The 24068-nt window shown below is 28.5% G+C and overlaps 1 protein-coding gene across 4 annotated transcripts in view; it reads left to right on the top strand.

The window, feature by feature from the left end:
- The window catches only part of LOC107454397 (adenomatous polyposis coli protein), an 89516-nt gene that overhangs the window by 25006 nt on the left and 40442 nt on the right, over positions 1 to 24068 (top strand). For 3 of the 4 annotated variants that reach the window (XM_016071591.3, XM_043046521.2, XM_016071590.3), the window contains exon 4: positions 18493 to 18592. In XM_016071591.3, the coding sequence (XP_015927077.1) occupies positions 18493 to 18592 (100 nt within the window). Of the gene's footprint in view, positions 1 to 3626; positions 3951 to 18492; positions 18593 to 24068 lie in introns of those variants that run through there. The other variant, XM_043046524.2, reaches the window with a different exon arrangement.

Here is a 24068-nt window from a genome sequence, read left to right as displayed (position 1 = left end):
AAATACATTAGTCAAGGCATTCATTTTGAGCTGCAATTAGCTAATTAAGTAGATGATGAAAGAACTATTTTTGTTTAATGTTTCAGTATGCTTTATGCATATAAGAAATATGCTTATATGATTGGAGAGTTTAGTGGGAAAAGGTTCGAAAATAAAAAAATTTTTAAAAATAAAATTTGAGATTTTTTAAGGATTATTTTAGAATTTTTAAGGATTTTATTTTATTAAGAATTATTTAGTTTATTTTTAAGGATTATATTACTAAGCATCTTATTTAACTATGCAATATATTGATTTCACAGATCTCAATAAATGAAAAGATTGAGTGACAATCTTTGAGTGTTTTCGGAATTGAAGAAGGTTCTCATTTGGTATCAAAGAATCAAGGTATAACTTTAGAAAACCTGTATTTTGCTGCAAGATAAAAAGCTATGATTTTACCCTTTAAAAGGCTGTAAGAGGCATATTTCCTGACAGCGTATTTAATTTTTGATTTTCGGTGGGAAGTTATTTTCCACATATGATTTGTGCCGCCATCTTCTAACAACTTCCATCCATCTAAAAAAACAATGAAGGGTTTTGTTTACATATATGTGTCCCGTAGTGGACTGATCGTTAAGACACGGTTCCCATCAAATCACCGAAGTCAAGCATCACTGGCTGCGGTCAGTGTACGGGTGGGTGACCACTTGGATCCGTCTGCGTAGGGACCGAGGGTGTGCGGTAGGGGTCCTCGTTAAACTGTTCTACCGTAAAGTGCTCGACTTCGCGTGCAGGTCGTTAGGCTACCGAAGCGGGGGTACCATCCCCTCTGCAGGGTATCAAAATTGTGATGGCATGTCTTCGAATCATCTTCAGGGATGTTTCCCAGACCGTCGCCAATAGCCCATTGTGCAGTTCTAGTGCGAAGTAAATGAGCTACAGCAACAAGAACTACAACGTTTACATATATGTGGGTAACAGTACAGGTTTGTGTGGGATCAAGAAGAGAGACCAACACTAGGAATAATTTTCTCTTGTGTGTTATGCATTCATTCAATTGATTAATTGTAAAGGAACAATATTTATAAACGGAATATTTACAAATAATAAAACATTTAAAAATGGTATTTGTTAACGGAATTTCCAATTTTCAAACGGAGAATTTATAAAATCGTTTACTTCGTGCACAGAAGTCCAAGTTTATGGCTAATTCTTTGCTGTAACAATTTTTTGAATTGCATTCAACTTTCCCACCAAAAAAAGAATCAAATCAATTTTAGTTAAAAATTTATAAGTAAATCTCAATCGCAAAAATATTTTAACATATGATTTCTAGAACATAAGATAGACCTATAAATGGTTCAGTGAGTGTCAAGGATTTATTGATTTAAGTTCACTAGCAAATAATTTTAAAAAAAAGGAATCTTTATTTCCTAGTGTCAATTTATAAACTTTAAAACTACATTAACATGTCACATATAAACCGCAACTTCTATTAATTAAGAATTTAATGCACAATAATAGCTTTGGTTATTACAATGAGGGATAAATAGAACTTCAATTCTAATTTTCATATTTTTTAAAACATTTTTTCCGCAAGAGGAAGAGAATTCATCGATAGACGCTTAGAAATGTAGACGTCAGAATAAGACCCATCAACTTTATGGTTGACTAACACCATTGTCTTTCTGTTAATTAGTTGATACAGTGCATATCTGTATCAATCACTCAACCAAAACAAAACTAAAAGCTTTGATAAGAAACCTTGTAGAAAAATAATAATGGTTATCATTAACGGTAATAAAAAATGCGGAGTGTGTTCCATGTTCATTAGCACTTTTAAGGGTTGGAAAATTTTTCTGTAAAGTAGAGAAGAATTTTCTTGATCAAGCCAGGACAGACTAGACATTTTTTCTTGGCATTTTACAATATTTAATGATTTAAAGGCAGTTTTTATAAGAAATATTATTCTTGTCTGTTAATTTTTAGAATAGAGATCGATACATTTTTGAAAACTCTTGTGATAGGCTGCCGAAATAAATGCCCTAATTAATATTTAGCTTCACTTAATAAACTTCACTTTTCTATGACCTCTAGCAGTGGTATTTATTTTTATTTACTTCTATAAATTTGTCATTGCTACAAGTATTTCTATAGCCATTAATAAAGATATACAATAACTTGGTTTGTTTAAATTTATGAAATTTTAAACTTGTTGTTTTAATCTTATTTTATATTATAATATTTTTATAAAGCAAGGAAAATCTAGTTTTTATTTATTTTTATTTTCATAATTTGGGAAATTTATGATTATAAATATGTTACTTGGACTCACCGCTACCGACTACTGCGTTTTTTTTTAATATATTTATTTATTTATTATAGTTTGGTAGACAGCTGAAAGTTTGTTTAAATTTATGAAATTTTAAACTTGTTTTTAATCTTATTTTATATTTTAATATTTTTATAGCAAGGAAAATCAAATTTTTATTTTTCGTAATTTGGGAAATTTAGTTATAAATTTGAGACTTGGACTCACGGCTACTGACTACTGCTCTTTATTTTAATATTGATTTATTTTTTATAGTGTGGTAGACAACTAAAAACTAAAGCTTTCAGAACTTTTGGTAATTCCGCGAAAATTTTAAAAGCTGTTACCATGACAGAGCTGGAACAAAGCGGTGTTTCATATGGACTTTTGAATAATTTACTTGTAGTGGCGTTGAAAATAAGTTTAAATCTAATCTAATTTACAACAAAGGATCATACATTAAAACGTTTATTTAGCTAAAAGAAATGAGAAATTTTAGAACTAAAGAAATTTTCTTGTCGAAATACTAGAAGAATTATTATTCAATTACTCAGTTTTTCTCAAATGTCACAAATTTAAGAAATTTCTATCGTATAGATATATATATAGAATAATAAATAAATACAAAAAAAGACGAAGAAAATTAGGAAAAACAATAAGTTTTATTTATTGCGCATAAGTTACAAGTAAATAGAACTCATAAAATAAGTACAGAATGTTGATAAAACAAGGGGAAAATTACAGAACAATGAAAAAAGGGGAAAAAAAGAAAAATGATAATAAAAATAACAAAAAACCGGGATAAAAATTCGAGAAAAAGGACGAAATTTTATTAAAAAATCCGGAAAATGAAAGATATAATCTTTTCATCAGCTCCGGATTTTTAAAAAAATTTTTGTCCCTTTTTTTTTTCCTTCCGGTTTTTTGTTATTTTTATTATTATTTTTCTTTTTTTTCCCCTTTTTTCATTATTCTGTAATTTTCCCCTTGTTTTATCTACATTTTGTACTAATATATAAACTATAAACTTCACAAATACTGCATAAAATTATTAACTTCCCCACTTCTGTGAATCTTTTTATTTAATTATATTGTTACTCTAAAAAGGTAAACAATAATTGATTTAAAGCCGTAAACAAAACGTTTCTCAAAGACGCTTTCAATGACTCAACACAATGAACCTTTGAATTCTCAACTTCACTCACCGTGAACTTAAAAACCCCAAGAACAGATGTTTCACTTCAAGGGACAGACATTTGTTCTTTATCGCCAATCTCTACCGGTAGAGATCGCCAAATCACATTTGGCAACCCTTCCTCGCGCTCATTATTCCACATCCCTTCAATGAAGAAACGCTTTGATGTGCAGAAAGTGAAGCATCTCTCATCATTCGCATCCTCTGTTGTGTGTTTGCTCTTGAGCTTCCTATGCTTTGTTTAGAGTTTAGTTTTGCGGATTAACTAAGCGTTGGATTCTAACCAAGTGGAGGAAATAGTTCTATTTTTATGTTATGAGAGATTTTAGAATGCTGAGTTATTTTGACAAAAATTGTGAATCTTGTAGCTTTGCGTCGATTGAAGCGTCGTATATGTTTGGATTTGTGTGTTCGCGACTGTGGATAAATGATACTGTATCGTTTCTAAAAGTTTATTGAAAGGTGAGAATAATTGTTTATCATTATTATTTTTTCATTAAATATTTCAGAATGATTCAGTTTTATGTGAATTCTATACGCATTGCCATGGTGCTAAAATTAAATCATATCAAGTGGTTTCAAATATTTTTAAAGCGTGATATTAATTGTCTCCTTGTGTCGCAGTGTATCAAGTATGCATACTTATTTTGTGGAATATCTGAAAATTAATTATTTCAAGCTTTCAGCTGAAAACATTTATTTTCGTCTGATGCTTATTATCATTGCCAATATTTGTAAACATGTTACTAAATTCCTCCGATAATGCATCATATGTGACATAATTATTCAACTGAACATGTGAGGACCAATCACCTAAAACGCTTTCAATTTTAAATGATGGATTGTCAGATTATGGTTGATTTAATGTTCACAATCATTGCAAATTTTTTGAAGCAGGGTGTTAAAATTTGCCACAATATAGTGTATGAAAGAAAAATTACTTATTTATGATCTTTGTTTTAATTTTTGTTTTGTTACTCAATGTTATTTTTTGACTGATATCATATTTTCATTAATTTCAAAGTTTTGTGTCTGTTTATTTGAAGAAAAAAAAAACATTGCAAAATATAGTTAACTGAGGCTATGTTAGTTCAGAGAAAAATCCTCTTCTAATTTCAAACAGGAAGAATCCTGTAAAAAATATTTTTCTTTCTTTTTTTCTTCTTTTATTTTCAATTTGCATTGTTGATTTCTGTCTAGAAATGTTGTTGAAACGTAAATAAACAATAATAATAAAAACTTTTCAAAATGATAAAACTGAACAGTTGATATTCTTATCATTAGAATCGAACTTGAATTTCATTTGACTATGAATTAATTTGAGTTGCTTAAAAGAGGTAACACTCTTAGAGCCTAGATACAGAGTTTTTTTAATAGTTTTTTTATTTAAGTTTTTATTATTATTAACTATATTAAATTGATATTTATTTCTAATGATATACGCGTATATTCTAAATCGAACTATTTGAACTAGAAAAACTATATTTGACTTTTTTAATGCTTTTAGAGTTGTATATCAGATCTCTAATTAAATTTTTTTTAAAAAAAGACTTAATTATACACATTAAAGTTCTTAAAAGAATAATTTTACTGATACGTTTCTCCACTTGTATCAAAAAGTTATAAAATTGATTAATCTTTTTGTCTTTTTTCTATCAATATATAATTAAAATTCATAAAAAAAATAATTTAACTGATACTTGACTCTCTTGTATCAAATAATTACAGAATTGATTAACTTTTATGCCCTCTCTCTTTCTATTAATTTATTAAATATCTCATAAATTTGCACACAAAATGTTAACTAATATTATATTACCAAAAATATCTTTTTATATTTGTGGCAGTAATATGTCATTTTCATGCATCAAATTTCATATTTCACTAGGCAAATTTACATTATAATTTATGAACACAAATTAATGTACATTTTACAAATACAAATTGACAATACCAGCTGTAGGAAAGGCACATAATACAAAACGACTCGCATATTTTTATCACTTACCCTTGCATTAATTTGTCAGTACCAAAACATTCTGATTAGAAAGAAAGTATTTTTTGTTCACAGTCACATTACTCTTAAAAACTATTTAAAGAAACAGCTAACCAATATAATCATTGTTTCTATTATCTTTAAAAACAAATCCAGTGATTTAAACTTATCTCTGATTATTTCATGCTTCTTACATTTACCATTAACGTAGTTCTAGTCATAGATTATTTTTTTCTTCTCTGAAATACTATTTGTAAAATGTTACCTTCACTTAATAAAGTAAGTGAAATATTAAATTCGTAATCATGTTTTATCCTTTGTTTTGAAATTTGTATAGTTTCTACTTTTTTAGACTCTTAATGAAAAAGAGCTCATTTTTTACAGCTGTTTCAAAGTAATTCTTAAAAAGCATGTTAAAGAGTTTTTCACTTGGCATATAATTTCATAATTAATTTCCTCCTCAATGTGAAATGTGATTCCATAGCTCGTAATTTTTCATTCGTGTTCTTCGTAACTACTAATTACGTTATTTAATATGTTCATACAATAATATTCTGCACGTGCTATTCATCAGTTAATCTTTACCATTTTTTTTTCTTTCTTCGGTGCCTAATGGTACGACCTTCCTTAAAATCCAGGGCAACCCATTTAACTGTTACGACCCGGAAGCTTGGAACCCTTCCATTCCCCACCCCCTAAATTTATATCTAAATTCTCACTCTTAATATTTCTTGTTTGGCAATTCTTTTAAAAGGAATTTTTTCTGACTGTTTTTGATATAATACCGCTTTTTTTTCTTCCTATTAATAACACTGGGGGGTAAAAAATTTTGTTGTTGCATTCATACAAATACTTGATCTTGCTTACTTCGGGTGTGGCGATTTCAAATCTTAAATTAGTTTTGTTCTAATTTTAATCCTGAAAGTATGAAGATACTCCCCTATAAGTGTGTCACAACATTTACGCGAACCCCTGTTATATAGAACGTTTTTTTTTTTTTTTTTNTTTTTTTTTTTTTTTTTTTTTTTTTTTTTTTTTTTTTTTTTTTTGACCATTTTGTTAATAAATAGTGTAAAATTGTCATTTTAAAAAATAATTGTATTTGAAAGAGGAACTTAATGCAGATTTGAAATCAACTATACGAAAACATCTGAAATCCATTAAAAAGAAAAAGATCTCATGCTACCGAAAGCAAAAGAAAATTTGTTCTCCAGTGTAATTGATGAATTTGCAACAACAAAAACAAACGTTTTTACGTTTTCAGTTTTTCCCGGTTTATTGAAAAAAACTCGTTCATTTTTTGAAATCTACAAAATTTACTGAAATAAACAAGCGATCTTTCCCCTTTTTGTGAAATATAGTTAATACTTTCGGACATATTACTACAGCGTTCGCAAAATTAATCTTCCGTCCTTGGTTTGGTTCGTAATACGAAAATCACTTCAGTGAGGCGTTGATTGCTTCACCTGAAAGACAACAATGCCATAAAAGTAAGCATTAGCTTCTTTGGCGGTTTTTGTTGGCGCTCATGCCTTTCCATTTATGTTGTCCTTCATATTGTCTTGTAAAAACAATCAATGGTTGAGATATATATGTAAATAGGAGAATAGGGCACTAGACAAAAACTATTTTGACAGTTTGTATTTATGATGCTTTTTATGTTATATAGTCTTAGTACCGGTATTTTGTTAGGAAATAAAAACTAACCCTTAAAATGACCTTGAGTGCAATAAAGATTACACATAACGATAGAGTTTTGTTTTAATGAATGTATTTTGTAAAACGGAAATAAGTAGTTGCTCTTATCAGCTTTGTGGTATATATTGTGTTTAACGCAGTGTTTTAAGACAATTTAATTGAGTTGAAAGAGGAACCATTAAGCAATTCTGAAACATATGGTCTAGAAAATTACATTTCAACTTTTCCGTAAAAACTCAGAAATTGATTAAAACGTTTAATATTTTTTAGTGTATATTTAGTATATTTCCTGTTTTTTTTAATTTTTTTTTCAAGTTGTTGTTTTACCCGTTTCAATAGAACCATTTTAATCTAAAGTTAATTAGGTTAAGATAGTTTTATTTTGCCTAGTTTTTACTATTTATCCTAATAGCATCATTCTTCTAAATTTTTAATATCATTAAAAAGACATATTTTCATCAGACATGTTTAGTCACATTTCACTTTGCGTTGTAATAAATAGTGAAGCTATTGTTATAGCTAATTTAAACAAACTCGCTTGAAAATATTGGTAAAAACAGACTGTTTAATATTTACATAGTTAAGATGGCATTATTGATTTACGTTTTATTAATTTTAATATCATGTTCGAGACATTTTACTGCTCCAATATCAAATAAAACATTCATTATAATCGAAATTTGTATGTAATATTGTAGTTATACATTTATGTTTTGAGAGATTCGTTCATTAAATACGTTAATGTTCAATACAAATAGTGCTGAAACGGAATATCTTTAATGTGTTAGGGTTATGAAATAGTTTAGCCATAGAAACGTGCTAACTGAATCATACTAAATTTTTGTAAAAATTATGAAACGTGATCTCTGAATTTTATATCTTACCAATTTCCTCGAATATTACTTGACTGAAACAAATCATTTAGAAATATTTGTAATTTAAATAATTCTTTCAATGGATTTTACTAATTATTTTTGTTGACAAAAGTTCTATTTTTTTATGAATGTGTTTTTTTTATTAAAAAAATGATATCTTTTTACAATCATTATTATTATTATCATAGTTATAATTATTACTTTTATCCATTTTTGCATAGTTAAAAATGCAAATGCGGATGCAAAAGAAAAAGAAAAGCATAAACACATGTTTTTTATATTCTTCATCGTGGAACGAAAATAATTTTTTAAAAAACTATGTTTGAACTGTTATGTCAATTTTGGTCTGGAATACCTTAGATTATTTAAATTTCTAATTACAAAGCATGGCCTTAATAACGAGACTTGACTAAACCATGAATTATCTCTTTATATTAATTGCTAAAAGGAACCACATTTTTATTTTTATCTCTTACTTCTTGTAATAATTGGACGTTGCGATAAATTTTAACTATTCATGCTATAAGTTTTTCTTCTATGTATAGTTAGTTATTCAATGACACACTTTACCGCTTTGTTGATTTTCTCATGCGATCAATATCTTCTGATTTATTTTATGGCAACGAACTTCGGTTGTTTTTCTCTTTAAATCATTATTTCGGGAAAACATTTGAAGCCGTAAAACTTCTAGTCTCTTATCTTATTTTATCTTGAGAGATTTTCATCTTCCTTATATCTGATTTTTTTAAAAATGTCGTTTGCTAATTATATTTTACGTGATATGTAATTTAAATGCTGAGAATTTAAGTTCCAAAAATGTCGTCTGCGGTTTGTAAACAAACTCGTAGCTTCGCAGAACAAGTGCAAGCGTTTCCTAATATTGATTTTTATTTTACTACCACGCTTCCTTTTTACCTTTCCCATGCCCACCCCATAACGTGTAGGGGTGGGGGGTCACGGTTACCGCGAGATCAATAGTGCTATGAAGCAAAGTATCTAATACTGTCGGTCACCAGGAGTTTGCGTTAGAGGTTTTTGTTGCTTAAAAGAGCTTCCGTGTTTTTGTACTAGAGTGTGAAGAGAAACAAACGTAATTTTTGCGTGTAATTAAAATTAAATGCATCGCTTTGTTTTTAGCATTTGTTCTTGAACTTGAAATCTTGCGTAGCGATGAATTTCAACGTTTGTTAAATGACTCGTGATGATGTATAGTTAGCGGATTGAAAGAAATTTACGTATTTATTAGTTAAGGGATCGTCTGCAAAATAAAATTGTGAAAAAATATTTCCATACCTGTGGGGCAAAATTTTGGAAACCGTATTTATATTTAAAAAATTCTTGATTACTGTTATTTTTTTTCAGTAAATCTAGACTTTTCAGTTTGTTTTAAATAAAATAAATATTTATATAGTTTTTTGTAGACGAAAGGTTTTGTTTCACGGTACCGTAAAACCGGGCTTCACTTTCTAACCTTTTCCTTTAGTTTTTATTCAGTTCACGAGTTTGTGAGACTAAAGGTGTTATGAGTTTATGTTAGAAAGGAATATGTTTGTTCTCAAAATACTGAAATGTATAATTTTATGTATATTAAATATCGTATTATAATTATAAATTCAATGAAATGTTTGCATATCAAGGGTTTCACGGAATGCATATGCTGCATTTTTTAAAAAGAAGATCAACATGCATAAAAATTAACGCTAAAATTTTAACCATTCCATTGAGCAATATGAGCAATCGAAAAGGAATTTTGAAAACTGTTCCAGATGTTAGTCGACGGTGCTATTTTTGAATAAGCTTGTTACTATTGTCTTATTTTAGTTTTTAATAAGATGATTACGTAGTTACTATAGAAATGCACTTGTGTGATAATCTAAGTATCCCTCATACAGGTAACGTTTTTCCTTTGCATTTCAGTAATGGGATACCTGCAAGTGACTTAGTCTCGGTATCTCGATTCTGATTGGTTGTTGAAACGTGGCATTTATTCGCGTTAACAACTGTTTTTTACCATTCTATTTCGAGTTTGCCAAGCTTGTCAAACATCAATTTTCTTAAGTGACACATTCTATATTCTTTCACAAAGATTTAAATTCTTTCTCTATATATTTTTTACTTAACTCAAAGACAGATATGAACCCGTGTAGAACATAAACGCACTAATTTTGCATCGAAGTTACCAGGTACACAAAACAACAACAACAAGAAATATATCACGTTACAATAAAATACATAAACCAATAATGAATCTTAGTTACGTAAAAGACGAGAAAGAGTTATATTTCAACAAATTCGATACGGCGCTGTATTTATTTAATTTTACGTTAATTAACATTCTAACTTCTGTTGAAAAATTTGCTCTACTTTAACACTCCATTTTGCTTTTAATGATCAGCTGATGGCGTCATAGAACGCATGTGTGGGTATTTGCGATCTTCTTCTGGAAGTGCAATTACCCAATTGCGAAAAATTTATAATTATTCCATCAAAAGATGATCAATAATTTTATTTACATTTTCTTATAATCTTATAAATGATTCTAGTCCTCTTATTCTGTTAAGATCTCCTTTTCTCTGTTTATTTCATTTTATTTAATCGGTTTTTCGCTGTAAACCTCGTTGCGGTTTGTTGATTAACTCTTCCCCTGACGCAAAAATAACCTTCTTTCCTTGTTACTCTTTGGCTGAGATCCTGGTTAACGTGTTAAAAGCCTATTACGAAATTTTGAATTACTTCTTGAAATAACTGTAGCTGGTCGCGGATTAGTTACGCGTAAGGACAGCAGTTACTAGTGATGCTCGATTCTGTATTCGCGGGGTATAAGATTATTTGTTTTAATTGCTTTATTTGTGTTAGTAATATTAGCTAAATAACCATTCAAAAGAAAATTTAATCTATTCATTATCGAAAAAATACTTTTTATATTTTTAGAATTTGTTGTTTGAAATGTTTACTAATAGTATTTCATGTCAAATTTCCTTTAACCAGTGCAGCACTGTGATCTCATGTATACGCGATTTTTTTCAAGGTCCCTGGTGTTATATATATGAAACGAACCTTTCTTACTCTAGCGGCCCAAGATCATACGGGCGTGATCTCAATACGGTACTCTCGTATTACATATCGTAATAGTACGCATACGTACTCGTTTTGCTGGCCTGGGAAAGCGATTCTTTCTCATTTCGACGGTTCTAAAGGGGCTGAAAATAGTTTATGTTTTGACCGTTACAAAACATTGTTTTTATGCTCATGGCTTGTGAAATTTCTCGTTGGGATTCTAATTTTTACGGAATGAGAATGAGTTATAAAAAAGTAGCACTTGTTTGAAAACTTAAAAATATTGAATAAAATCTTAGGAAGCTTATATGTCTTCAAAATAAATTACTAAGTATAAAAGTAGAATGTGATTAGAAAGTTTGGAATCAAAATATATCTATTTTGAATGAAGAAGATAAAAGTAATCAAATTGCAAATTAGTTTTACATTACCTGATTAAAAACTTCCCTTCAAAAATCAACAGGAAATGCATTTTACGATGACTTGCCCCTCTCGGCCACTAGTTTTTCTATTTCTATTTTTGATCTTTTTTTCTCTCTTGGCTACTGTTGCTTTTGTAGTTTTGTTTCTTACCCTTATTTTTCCTTTTTATGTTGGTTTTATATTTTAAATTATTTTTGTTTCTTCATATTCACATCTGGCAAGTCTTGAAAATGGGCACCTATTTTTGAGTGCTTGAAACATGTGGACTGTTATTCTTTTTATGTATTTTTGAGGCGAATTACGTTTTCAGTCAGGTATTATTTTACCGTTTCAAATTCTTGGAATTATTTATTTAGTTTTACATTATCAGTTTCAAACTTTTGATTTTTAAGAATGTATAAAAAAAAATTCCTTTTTTAATCTAAATAATTTCAACGCCAATTATGAAATAAAATAATTTATCAGCATTAGCTTATAATTTATGACGCAAGTTATGTGTTTAGATTAAATTATTTTGTATGAAAATGTTTGTCTTAATTTAAATATTAAGTAACGATGCTACATTTTTTTCCAACCGAAAAAGTATGTTTTTTAAATTTAAAAAAAATGTTAAAAAATACTACACCCTTCACATTATACCATTTTTTTCCCGAAACTTTGTTCCCATGTTGCGTTTGCTATTCAAGTAGGTACAGGATTATTGAACATCTAATTCTTTTCAGAATTCGGGGTTTCCATGGTTACTTGTAGCGTCAGCTCTCATGTTAGAAAGTTAAATTCGATACTTATGCTGAGCTAGGCTTAAATTTTTGTATTTTGGAAGTTCTTTTTTCGCTTTGAGATAAGATTCGAGATTAATATTTGTTTTTGGAACTGAATTGACAGCTTTATAAATTTTTTGTAATGAATTACTTTAAATGAGCTTTCATTAATAATAATTTGAAGATTAATCAGCTGAGCGCGTCCACGAAAAATATTAATATTTGAGGATATTCACATATATTTATGAAAATTTTACTTTATATGTGCAACGTTTTTTTAAAAATTGATAACTAATATCAGGTGCAGAACCATCTCCATCAAACTTGATTTCATTACTAAAGCCGTTTTAAAATAGATAATATTTCAAAATTGCATGTAATATTTGCATGTTAATGAATCGTACATGATTATTAAAATTTGTTTCTTTTTGCTGGAATTATTTTAAGACTAATATGGCATTTTCATATGTTAGTCTTAGCATGGTTTTTATACTTTTCTTTTGTATTCTATTTTAGGCAAAACTATCTTGTTAAAGAAAAAGAGTGTGCATTTCCGATTTTTTTTATTTCACTGCGTACAAAAAAAAAAAAAAAANAAAAAAAAAAAAAAAAAAAAAAAAAAAAAAAAAAAAAAAAAAAAATGGTTATTTTTTTGGAGAATTTGGGGAAATTTGAGGACACATGTTAAAATTTCTCACTAATTTGACTTACACATTGAAATGAAATTTATCTTATTAACACGAGAAAATAACTCGCTATATTGCAATAATACTCATTGTTATATCTTACAAAATTTAATTCACTATAAAAATAATAATAAAGGCTATTATTATTATTATTATTAATTATTATTATTAAAGTGAATTAAATAAAATATGTTATAACTAAAAAAATATTTTCATTGTAATTTATATTGTATTTTATAACCGTCGTTGAACACCCGTCGCTGAACAGTTGATATTCTTGGGTTTACGACTACTAAGGTTCAACTCCGTAGCCGTGTAATTTTTAACCCAATCCGGAAGACAAGAGAACTCCTGGATCAAATAGTGGGTGAAATTTGCCTTCGTCGAGGACTTTTTGATGGAACTAACCCGCATTTGCTTTACGTGGTGAGGAAAACCACGAAACCCTCCTACGGTTAGCTTCACAGCAAGGGGACTCTAACCAATGATCCATCTACCACTGAGGATAATTTACGTTGGCAATGTGGTCGTTGCGAGCCGGTTGTGGAATTCGTATCGACCAGCCTTCACTGGGATTCGAACCGGGTTCAACTGATTGGAACGCGAACGCTCTGTCTCCTGAACCAACACGTTTCTCATTGTAATTTATAGCGTTATTTTTCTAGGGTATATGCCCTCCAACCTCGTGCGCCTCCTCTGTGGTTGCGGGGGTGATATTTACGCCATTGGTTTATCGCGCATACTATTATTAAAAAAAAACTTCAGACTTTCTTTTGAGAGATTACCCCAAAACAAAAACAATTGTGGGTATGTGCATGTGAACATTTAACAATCGCTTAATTCATGCACGTTATTGTTATAATTAAGGCCTAAGTGTTGGTGACAGTTGCATTTATTCAAATTTTTGGACAATTCTGCTCTTTTGGAAGTTTTTTTTTTTCCTTTTTTTTTATTTTGTTATAATTTTGTTTTACTGTAGGGTATTTTGGGAGATTTTTCGGCCTTTTTTCTGTTTGTTTTTAGGACATTTTTTGTAGATTTTTCTCGTTTCGTTTCAATTAAATCCTATCAAATTCCTTCTAACAGAATTGTTCTTCTGCATTTATTGAATGAATACAATAATAATAATTAATCCCAAAAACGAGTTTAAAACTAATGTTTTGTGCAGTAAATTAAAATAAACCAAAGTTTTTTTATGGTAAATTTTATTTATTCATATTCGTATTCGCAATTGTATATTAATACTTCTATAATAGAAAATAAATTTGAATTGAAGTCCATTACAATTTGTATTTTATCATTTGCATTGCCTTCTGTTTTCTAAATTAGCTATGCTCAATACATTAATTTTACTTTTAAAGATCATTAGTATTTAATTATTATAATATACTTTCAGCAGATGTTTATTTTATTTTTGTAAATAATGATTTGTTTCAATGGTGTTTTTTTCCCTCATTCTCTGTCTCTTTTTAAAGTAAGACATCGCTTGTAGCATTCTGATTTTATTATATTTAGTGCTTATTATTACAAATCTTGCATTTTAAATTTTGCTCTGCATTGCAATATCCAAATTTTGTACCCTTAAATCCAGTACAATCAAAAAATACTATATCATATATGCTTTGTGTCCCGTCATGAGCCACGTTATGAAAATTAAATTTGAAGAGGTAAAAAAGGAGAGAGAACAATATACGATTTGCTGATTAATATTGATCCACACCAAAAGATTCAAAACTAATTACAAAATGTGTCAACGGTTAACTGAAACTGTTTTTCCTCAGTTAACAGCTTTTAATTTAGATTAAAGTAACTCTTTGCTTCGGAAACGTATCGCAATCTGAAGGAAAAGTCTACAGACATGGTTACAAATATTTCAGTCAGAAAACTGCTTTATAATTTTTCCAACCAGTAGCCATCTGTTAATGAATTTATTAACTGATTTTGAAGTTTGATGAGAGAAAATTATTAGTTTTCTCAGCGAAATGCAGTAAGTCAATCTCTTTTCTCAAAATCCGTGAAATGGATTTTTCAAATCATCGGTCAATTTTTTGCGCTGCAATATATACCGAAGAGCCATTACATTATGACCTCCCTGCTAATAACACATAGGACCACCTTTAGCCCTCAAAACTGCTAGCACCCGCCGTGGCATTGATTCCGCAAGGTGCTGATAGGTAGTCTGAGGCATCTGGCACTAAGCGCTCACCAACTGGTCCTGCAATTCCCTCACATTGCGAGGGGGTAGCTTGGCAACACGAATTTGGTTTTCCAAGTAGGACCACAAATGCTCCTTTGGATTAAGATCAGGTGAATTATGGGGCCAAGACATGACTTGAAAGTCACTGGAATGTTCCTCGACGATTCGACCCTTATGACATGGTGCATTATCCTGTTGGTAAACACCATCCCCCGCAGGAAAAACTGTTGCCATGAATGGGTGAACCTGGTCTGCAACTATGTTCAGTAGCTTACAGACGTCAGGTATTGTTCTATGAGGATTTTGGGTCCTAATGTGCCCCATGAAAACATTGTTCCTGGGCGAGCCCATTGTTATGGATGGAGGGTGGCCATAATGTAATGGCTCTTCGGTGTATAATACAATATACATTTTAATTGACACTTATTTGTTGCTTTGAGTTCGAAATTCAATCAATATTAAATTGTTGGTTTATTGCTACAAAATCCAGATGTTATCGGAACAGTCAAATGCGAAAATCTTTTTGTTGTAGTCATTTTTTTCATTTATCAGAAAGAAAAAAAAATTCTAGTATGAAGAAGGTGATCTAGTATAAAATGATTTATTTAATGTTGTCCCGTCAAAAGAAGAATGTAGATAGCCTTTGGGCTGGATATGGTTGATTTAATGCAATTCTAAATTCTCCCTGATGGATGATAACAGATGTTGTGTAGTTTAAGTTGAGTATCCATTTTCCAGTTATTTCACTCCATTTAATAAAATTCAGCAGACTGAGCTAAGAAAAAGGTGTTCAATGATTGCGTGCAGTATTAAACATTTTAAAAATAAATTTTAACTATGTATTTTGGTCTTGCACTTATTTTGTTTTTATTTAACAAAATCAATGTATGTTAATTTTGATAAATAATTAGTACCAGTGATAAATTTAATTAATCTACACCAGTGTTTCCCAAAGTGTGGTACGCTTACCCCCAGGGGTACGGGAACAGTTTAGCGGGGGTACGCGTTCTTATGCGAAATATCTTGCAACAAACGAAAATTTCAAAAAAAAATTATTTAAAAACAAAGCTAGCCATGAAAATTGACGATTGCGTATTTTTTTCTATCGGCTATTATTTGCAGAGTTAACAGTTAATAATTAGTGGTGACAACTGCCAGTTGTGATTTTTAACTTTTGTTAAAAAAATTTTTTATCACAGCAGCTGTTATCACAGCAAAAAGAATATCATCCTTCTCACTGATGCAAATAAACTTATTAACAAAACTTAGTACCAAAAAAGAAAAATAAACCTATTTTTAAAAAAAATACATTCATTTTTTTTTAGTGGTACCCGGTACACAGCGGTACGAAAAATTTAGAAAGGGTACGCAAAAGTCATAAGTTTGAGAAACACTGATCTACACGATTCTCTGCTAATACCAGCAAATGTTTGTCTGCAGTTAGGGTGGGTGGACTTTGAATATGAATTATGAATGTTAATATGTGGTAAAAGCAACATATAGGTAGGTCAAATGCTGTGTGGTAGTGGATGTTTAAATTAAAGTTAATGCGTCAAAAAATGCAATAATAGTTATTTAGTATTAGTAATTATCTGAATAATTAGTTATTTAGTATTAGTAATTATCCGAAAATTAGTTATTTAGTAGTAGTAATTATCTGAATAAAGAAATTAAAAATTATTATCGGCGACCTTTTGTCATTAGCCCTGTGTATGTCGTTGTATATTTTTTGTTATTATTTATAAATCGTCGTGTTATTATTTTTTAAATTCAGATTCCATGTAAATACTTATAGTGTTATACAGGCTCTAAAAATCTTAAATGTTCTGTCATGCATTAAATGCTGATCATAATTCCAAAATAATAGTTCCAGTACTTGTATAGTTTTGGCTGTAACAAGATTAAAAATAAACGCATGATGAGGGCAGCGAATCAGAAAGTATTCTTTCCTGACTTTGGAATCCTTCGTTTAATCATCAACAGAATTTTAGCCATATTCTTGATTTAATCCATATACTACCAAGAAACCAATAAAAAATAAATGTACTACAAAAATGATTATCTTATGATGCATGAGTCCTTGTGACGCGAAAGTGGAAAAATATCTTAATAGTCTTCTCTAAGTGATGATAAAGTTATTAAGTTGTTCAGGTCAAACTATTCTCTCCAATATGAATAGTACAGATTTTTTGGTACAGAATTGAATTTTGAATAATGCAGAACAATGAAATATTTTTAATTTTTATTTGAAAGTCGGTGGGATTGCGAACTGTAATATCGTAATTCATCAACCATTTTAACTCCTTTCAGTGAAAAAGTTTTTGAGAAAACCACCTGTATCTGATAGAACAAAACTTCAGATTTTCAAACCAGATTTACACCAGATTACACTTTTTGTGTTATGATTCTTAAAAATTCAATTTAGAACTTAAATTTTATTTCCTTATATCGACTCGGTTGAATGAATTTTTTATTAAAAAAATATTACTTTATTATTATTATTTTTTTGGACACGTACATTGCTGTAACATTGATTTTCTATGATATAGCGAAATTAGTCATTAATTATTGACTATTTGCTCTAATATATATATAAAATATTTTAGTTAATATCATGCTAATTACTAGCAAAATACTAATGATTTGAATTTAAATCTGAGGTTCAACGTGTAGTTTATGCTCTTTCCTAGTCTAACCTACAATTCAAAATAATTAAATAAGAAGCAAAATTTAAAATATTTATTAATTTTAGAACATATAGTAAACATTATTTTTTTCTGTTTTTAAAATGCTCGTTATATTTTTGTTTTAGCCGTATGAGAATTATCTTGAAAGATTTTTAAAAAACATATATATTAACCTTTATATGTTGTTGTATTTTGCAAATATACAAGTAAGAACAACGTGTAACAAGGTATTGCATGCATATACCTTATTGCATTAGATTTAAGAGGATTTTCCAGTATTTTTTTTTCTTTATTGACAAATCACCCGAATTTAAATAAGTTACATTTAAAATTGTGAAGCTTAATTTTTTTTAGTTTAGTAAATGTTGGAAAAAACATATTAATATCTAATACGATGCTTGCAATTTTTAAAACATGAATATTAAATAATATTTTAATACATAATAAAAAAAAATTTGAGTTATATATTTAGAAATTAGCCCATCAATAACATCATTTTATTTCGAAATATTATTTTCTGCACACAAGTACCTTGTTCAATGTTTTTTTTTCCTAATATCTTACTTATGCAATATGTTTATATTAGAATGTATAAATATCTTTATTTATTTGTCTATTTTCTAGATTGCCTTTCTCGGGAAAATAATTTCCCATATCCACCTCCTGCTGCACCTCCAAGTTCACCATCTCAGTTGTACGCCCTGTTACTCCAAAGAAACATACGGTAAATTATTTTATTTTAATTTTCCTCATTTATTTGATGAGTAATAAATGTATTCATACTAATTAACTATATTCATTAATTTAGGTATATGTTACTCTTCCATAATTATTTTTTAAATAAAGAAAATACATTCCACTGTTCAACTATTAATAATTCAAAATTCAGATAGATATGTGATTCAAAATATCGCAATTTGATTTGATCATAAATGAGCATTTATAATCAAATCAATTCTTTAATCACAAACATTTATGTGCAAGTCCATTATAATTAGATATTAATAATTAATTCTGAGTCTTTAGATAAGGTGGTTTTCAAATGAAACATAATTTAATTTGCGTCCAACTTAGTTTATTACATTGTTTGATTCATGCTATTAAAACTTATATAAGTTCAATAATTATAACGCTATTTCTTAAAAGAAATGAAATCATTATTTTAAGCCTTTCGATTTTTTTTAAATTAAAATTTTTGTCTTTCAGTAAAACATGTTAAATACAAATGTAGTTCGAAGATATATTCAAAAAATAAAGAAATATTTATTAAGTAAAATTTTGTCTTTCACTAAAGCAAGTTAAATTCAAATGTAGTTCGAAGATTTATTCAAAAAATAAAGAAATATTTGTTAAGTAAAATTTTGTCTTTCACTAAAACATGTTAAATACAAATGTAGTTCGAAGATTTATTCAAAAAATAAAGAAATATTTATTAAGTAAAATTTTTGTCTCACTAAAACATGCTAAATACAAATGTAGTTCGAAGATTTATTCAAAAAATAAAGAAATATTTATTAAGTATGAAATATTTTTTATTCATAAAAGACGAAAATCTGCTATAATTTAATTTTTTAAGGAAGACTCAGAGTGAAACTCAAAACTGTTTCTTTATTGAAATACATTATATGCACATACTTTGTCATTTAACTTTTAAGACTAATTGGTATGGCTCTTATTACACTAGCAAATAATTACGTTGTTATCGGGGACAAAAGCTAAATTCACCTCGGCCCACAAAATCTTTTTTCCTTCTTTCCCTGAACACCTTTAAGGAAAAAGTTAAAACATTAAAAGCAATTTAAAAAAGTATATATAAGTTCTATTCTGTTTTAGTGTATGCAAACCTTTAAAGACTGCATTCTATTGTTATATTAGTCGTATTTTCCGACTCTATTATCGATCATTGATTGTAATTTTAGTCAAGGAAAAATTGAAAAAAAAAAATCAACTTATAAAGGCAAGCTTCTTCCATCATTCAAGGATTATCAATCTACTTATTGTTTTGCTTACTTATCTACTTATTGTCTTATAGACATAACACTGCTATTCTGAATAACTTGTGTGTACTTCTTTAATTGTATCTTAAAGAATTGTTTAATCCATCTCCTTTCTTCGCTACTGTTAAGACAGAAATGCAGTCATTAAAGTAATTAACGAGCTTTAAGTACGGGAGGGTGGGTGAACAATAGAATCATCCCCCCCCCCATCAATCTTTTAGTCTGAAAGTTGTGTTAGGTGTTTACTATATCTATTTTTATATGTTTTAGAGGTGAACGACTAGATGTTCTTATAATAACTATTTTTTTCTTCTTCCTCGATCGCGCTTTCGTATTTTTTTTATCATTTTTTTTTTACTTCTTTTTGTTGTGATGCACCTAGACAAAAACTGGAGGTGATAGATTGACATTCTTGTGCTAGTTCCACTCCCCCCCCCCTTTTTTTTTACGAGGTTCCTTTTTCTCTGCATACTCTACACTATCTAAAAGTGTAGCATATGCTTATCAAGGACTAGCAAGACTGCTGACAGTTATGGCTGAAAAAAATAAACAGGGAACTTTTTCGACAAGAAAAATATATGAAGTAGGTACAAGGGGATACTGCTGAGTAATTTTCAAAACAAAATTCTTATCCAATAATTTAGGAACTTTTGAAAACTTTTTCTAAAAATGTAAGTCAGAACTTATAATTATTAAAATGAACTATAGTGTTTTTTGAATGGGTGCCCCTTAAAATTGAAATAAGCTTTTAAGTATTTTAAAAATTATTTTCTATTTAAAGAAAAACTTTCACACTCACAAACTCTACAACTTTGATTTTTTAGCAACTTGGTTCGAATTCGAAAATTCACATTAGCTTTATGTATTGTGGATTTCATTTCATTTAGCTAAGAAAAAATGTTTTTGATTATGTTTCAAACTTTTCATTTAATAATTAATAAATCCTGGTGTTTTGAAAATCCATGACAAAATAAGTTTAGCATAAGTTTTTTTTTTTTTTTTGATTATCATAAGTTTATTCTAAAAAAGCGCCATTTGCAATCTGCGATAAATTATTCCTTCCATGTAAGCATAACTTGTGCAAAAAATAAGTTAAGGAAACGCTGTATTTTCTTGTTTTTGTGAGTTTCAATATATTCCTTTACGAAAATGTTTTTTTTTTTTAATGTTTGTATTATTTTTAGTAATATTCTTATTTTGGTTTTATAAAATGCATGCCTCTATTTGCACGCAGAAAAGAACTGGAACTTAATAACTGCAGTTTTGCGAAAATAATAACTCGACTAAGGCATCTTTCTCGTCTGATGAAGTTGAATTCAGTTTATTACGGTTCTAATAAACTAAGGGACTCAAATAGTTAATTTANTTTTTTTTTACGAGGTTCCTTTTTCTCTGCATACTCTACACTATCTAAAAGTGTAGCATATACTTATCAAGGACTAGCAAGACTGCTGACAGTTATGGGTGAAAAAAATAAACAGGGAACTTTTTCGACAAGAAAAATATATGAAGTAGGTATAAGGGGATACTGCTGAGTAATTTTCAAAAAAAAATTCTTATCCAATAATTTAGGAACTTTTGAAAACTTTTTCTGAAAATATAAGTCAAAACTTATAATTAATGAAATGAACTACAGTGTTTTTGAATTGGTGTCCTTTTTAAATTGAAATAAGCTTTTAAGTATTTTAAAAAGTATTTTCTCTTTAAAAAAAACTTTCACACTCACAAACTCTACAACTTTGATTTTCTAGCAACTTGGTTCGAATTCGAAAATTCACGTTAGCTCTATGTATTGTGGTTTTCATTTCATTTAGATTTTTTAAGATTTTTTTTTTGTTGATTATGTTTCAAGCTTTACATTTAATAATTAATAAATCGCGGCGTTTTGAAAATGCATTAGAAACTAAGTTTAAAAAAAAAAATTTTTTTGGATTATCATAAGTTTTTTCCGAAAACGCGCCATTTACAATAAATTATTCCATCCATGAAAGCATAATTTGTGCAAAAAATAAGTTACGGAAACGCTGTATTTTCTTATATTCATTTACGATTTTTTTTTTTAACGTTTACATTATTTTTGGTAATATTCTTTATTTTGTTTTATAAAATGCATGCGGAAAAGAACTGAAACTTAATAACGGCAGTTTTGCAAAAATAATAACTCGAATAAGGCATCTTTCTCGTCTGACGAAGTTGAATTCAGTTTATTACGGTTCTAATAAACTAAGGGACTCAAATAGTTAATTAAAAAAATTATTAACGGGAGAAATATAAAAATATTGATTTAGTAGATAGTCTCATTTAATTTTTTTGTAACTAAATATCGTTTTAAAAATACAAGAGCGTAATTGGGTACTTGAAGTTTAAGAAAAATGAGGCGATAATGCCTAACCACGTAATTTAAACTAGATTTAATTGGATACCTGTAAGCGACGTCATGTGTGTGTATCTAACGTGATTGGCTTTTGAATCTACAAATGCCAGAATTTACCTACGATGACGTAACTTGCAGGTATCCAATGGTAAGAGAATTAAGTGTATTGCGATAACTATCGTAAAAGATTGGTTTAGGTGTTTTGAATAATAATACTTAATTACAAAATGATGAAACAAGAAAAATCTTCCATTAATTCACAATGTTAAAAAGATCACGAGTGAAAATTTTTTTTGTCTTCGTTTCTTTTCTTCCTGCTTTATTATTCAAACAAGTTAGAATATCATTTTACAGTGTCGAAATCACTGGTAAAAACTTTCTGAACAGCTTGAAAAGTACCTGTTATTGCTTTATTGTTCACTATTAAAAATGTATTTTCAATTTTGACCGCATGTTGGTCAGGAATATTTTTGCATTATTTTTAAAATGCTTTATAATCCTCGACTACTACAATTAATACTTCATCGAAGCATTTTAGGTTTCCAATATAAAAAAAATTGGAGCGTTATACTCCGATAGCAACCATAATACCTTGGCCATTCAAAATTGTTTTAATAAATCCCCCCCCCTCATCTATCCACGAAGAACAGCAGCCTATCAACGTGTTTCCTGACTCATTTTTTGTACAGTGATTCTCAAGAATCATTATTCTAATGGATTATACTCATTTATTCCTCTACCAGTACATTGTTTTTGGTGCATAATGCATGGAATAAAATGAATGGATTGCCCATTCTTGTGCTTAAAATAAGTTTTGTTGATTAATTTTTTTTATTAAGAGACTTAAACAATACACGCATTGTAATTTTGTAATTGCTTACTGTAAATAAAAGCTTTGGTTAAATTAAAAATAATAATAAATAGATAAAAGCATTTTCTTTTTTTTAAAAAAAAGTTTAAAGTTCAATTTACATAAAATATTTAACACAAAACGAATTGATATAATACTCTATTACTTAAGAATATTTATATAATTCCGTTTTAGTTTAAATGCAAAATTAAAAGATACAGTAATACAAGTGCAGTTAAATAATCCAAGTTTTTGTAATTTTGTCTTAAGACTGTTCTTTAATGAAGAAAAGAAATATGATGAATTTTTTTAATAAACTTTATTCAAGGGAAAATTATTAAACGATTACGAAAATTCTTAATTTTTTGATTTTATAAATGTATGAATAAAAATATACAAGATTTCGTAATTTTATCTCACTGAAGCTATTATTTCTTTATGTTGAAATAATGAAAATATCGAAACATACTTTTTGAGGAGACGTAATTCCATAGTATATTAGCAAACGATTACGAAAATTTAACCATTTTTAATAATTTTATCTTTTTATTGCTGTTGTTCCATAAGATAAAAATAAAAAAAGGATGGGAACGCAGTTCAATGGAATGACAAACAATTACGAATTTTAGAAATTAATAAAAATTGAAGATTAATAATGTTATTTTATTAACGATTGTTTTCCTTAATATTGAAATAAAGAAAGGATAGGAAAGTAATTTTTTTAACCAACTTAATTCAATGGAAAATTTAAAAACTATTGCGAAACCTCACCATCATTTTTCCTTTTTCGAGAATTTTTCATTCTAAACTTTTTCAATAAAATATGGTTTGATGTGAAGAATTCTTTTACGAACTGTTGGTTAAGAATTCTCTTGAGAATTCTTTTACGGCAATATTTTTACAATTGTTGAAAATTTGTGTTAGCTAATTTTAAGCTATTTCATGACAAATGAAAAATATGAATGCATTGATTAATTCC

Source organism: Parasteatoda tepidariorum, chromosome 3 (genome assembly GCF_043381705.1).
Source record: "Parasteatoda tepidariorum isolate YZ-2023 chromosome 3, CAS_Ptep_4.0, whole genome shotgun sequence".
NCBI classification, from domain to species: domain Eukaryota; kingdom Metazoa; phylum Arthropoda; class Arachnida; order Araneae; family Theridiidae; genus Parasteatoda; species Parasteatoda tepidariorum.
This window is presented reverse-complemented; position numbering and strand designations above follow the sequence as displayed.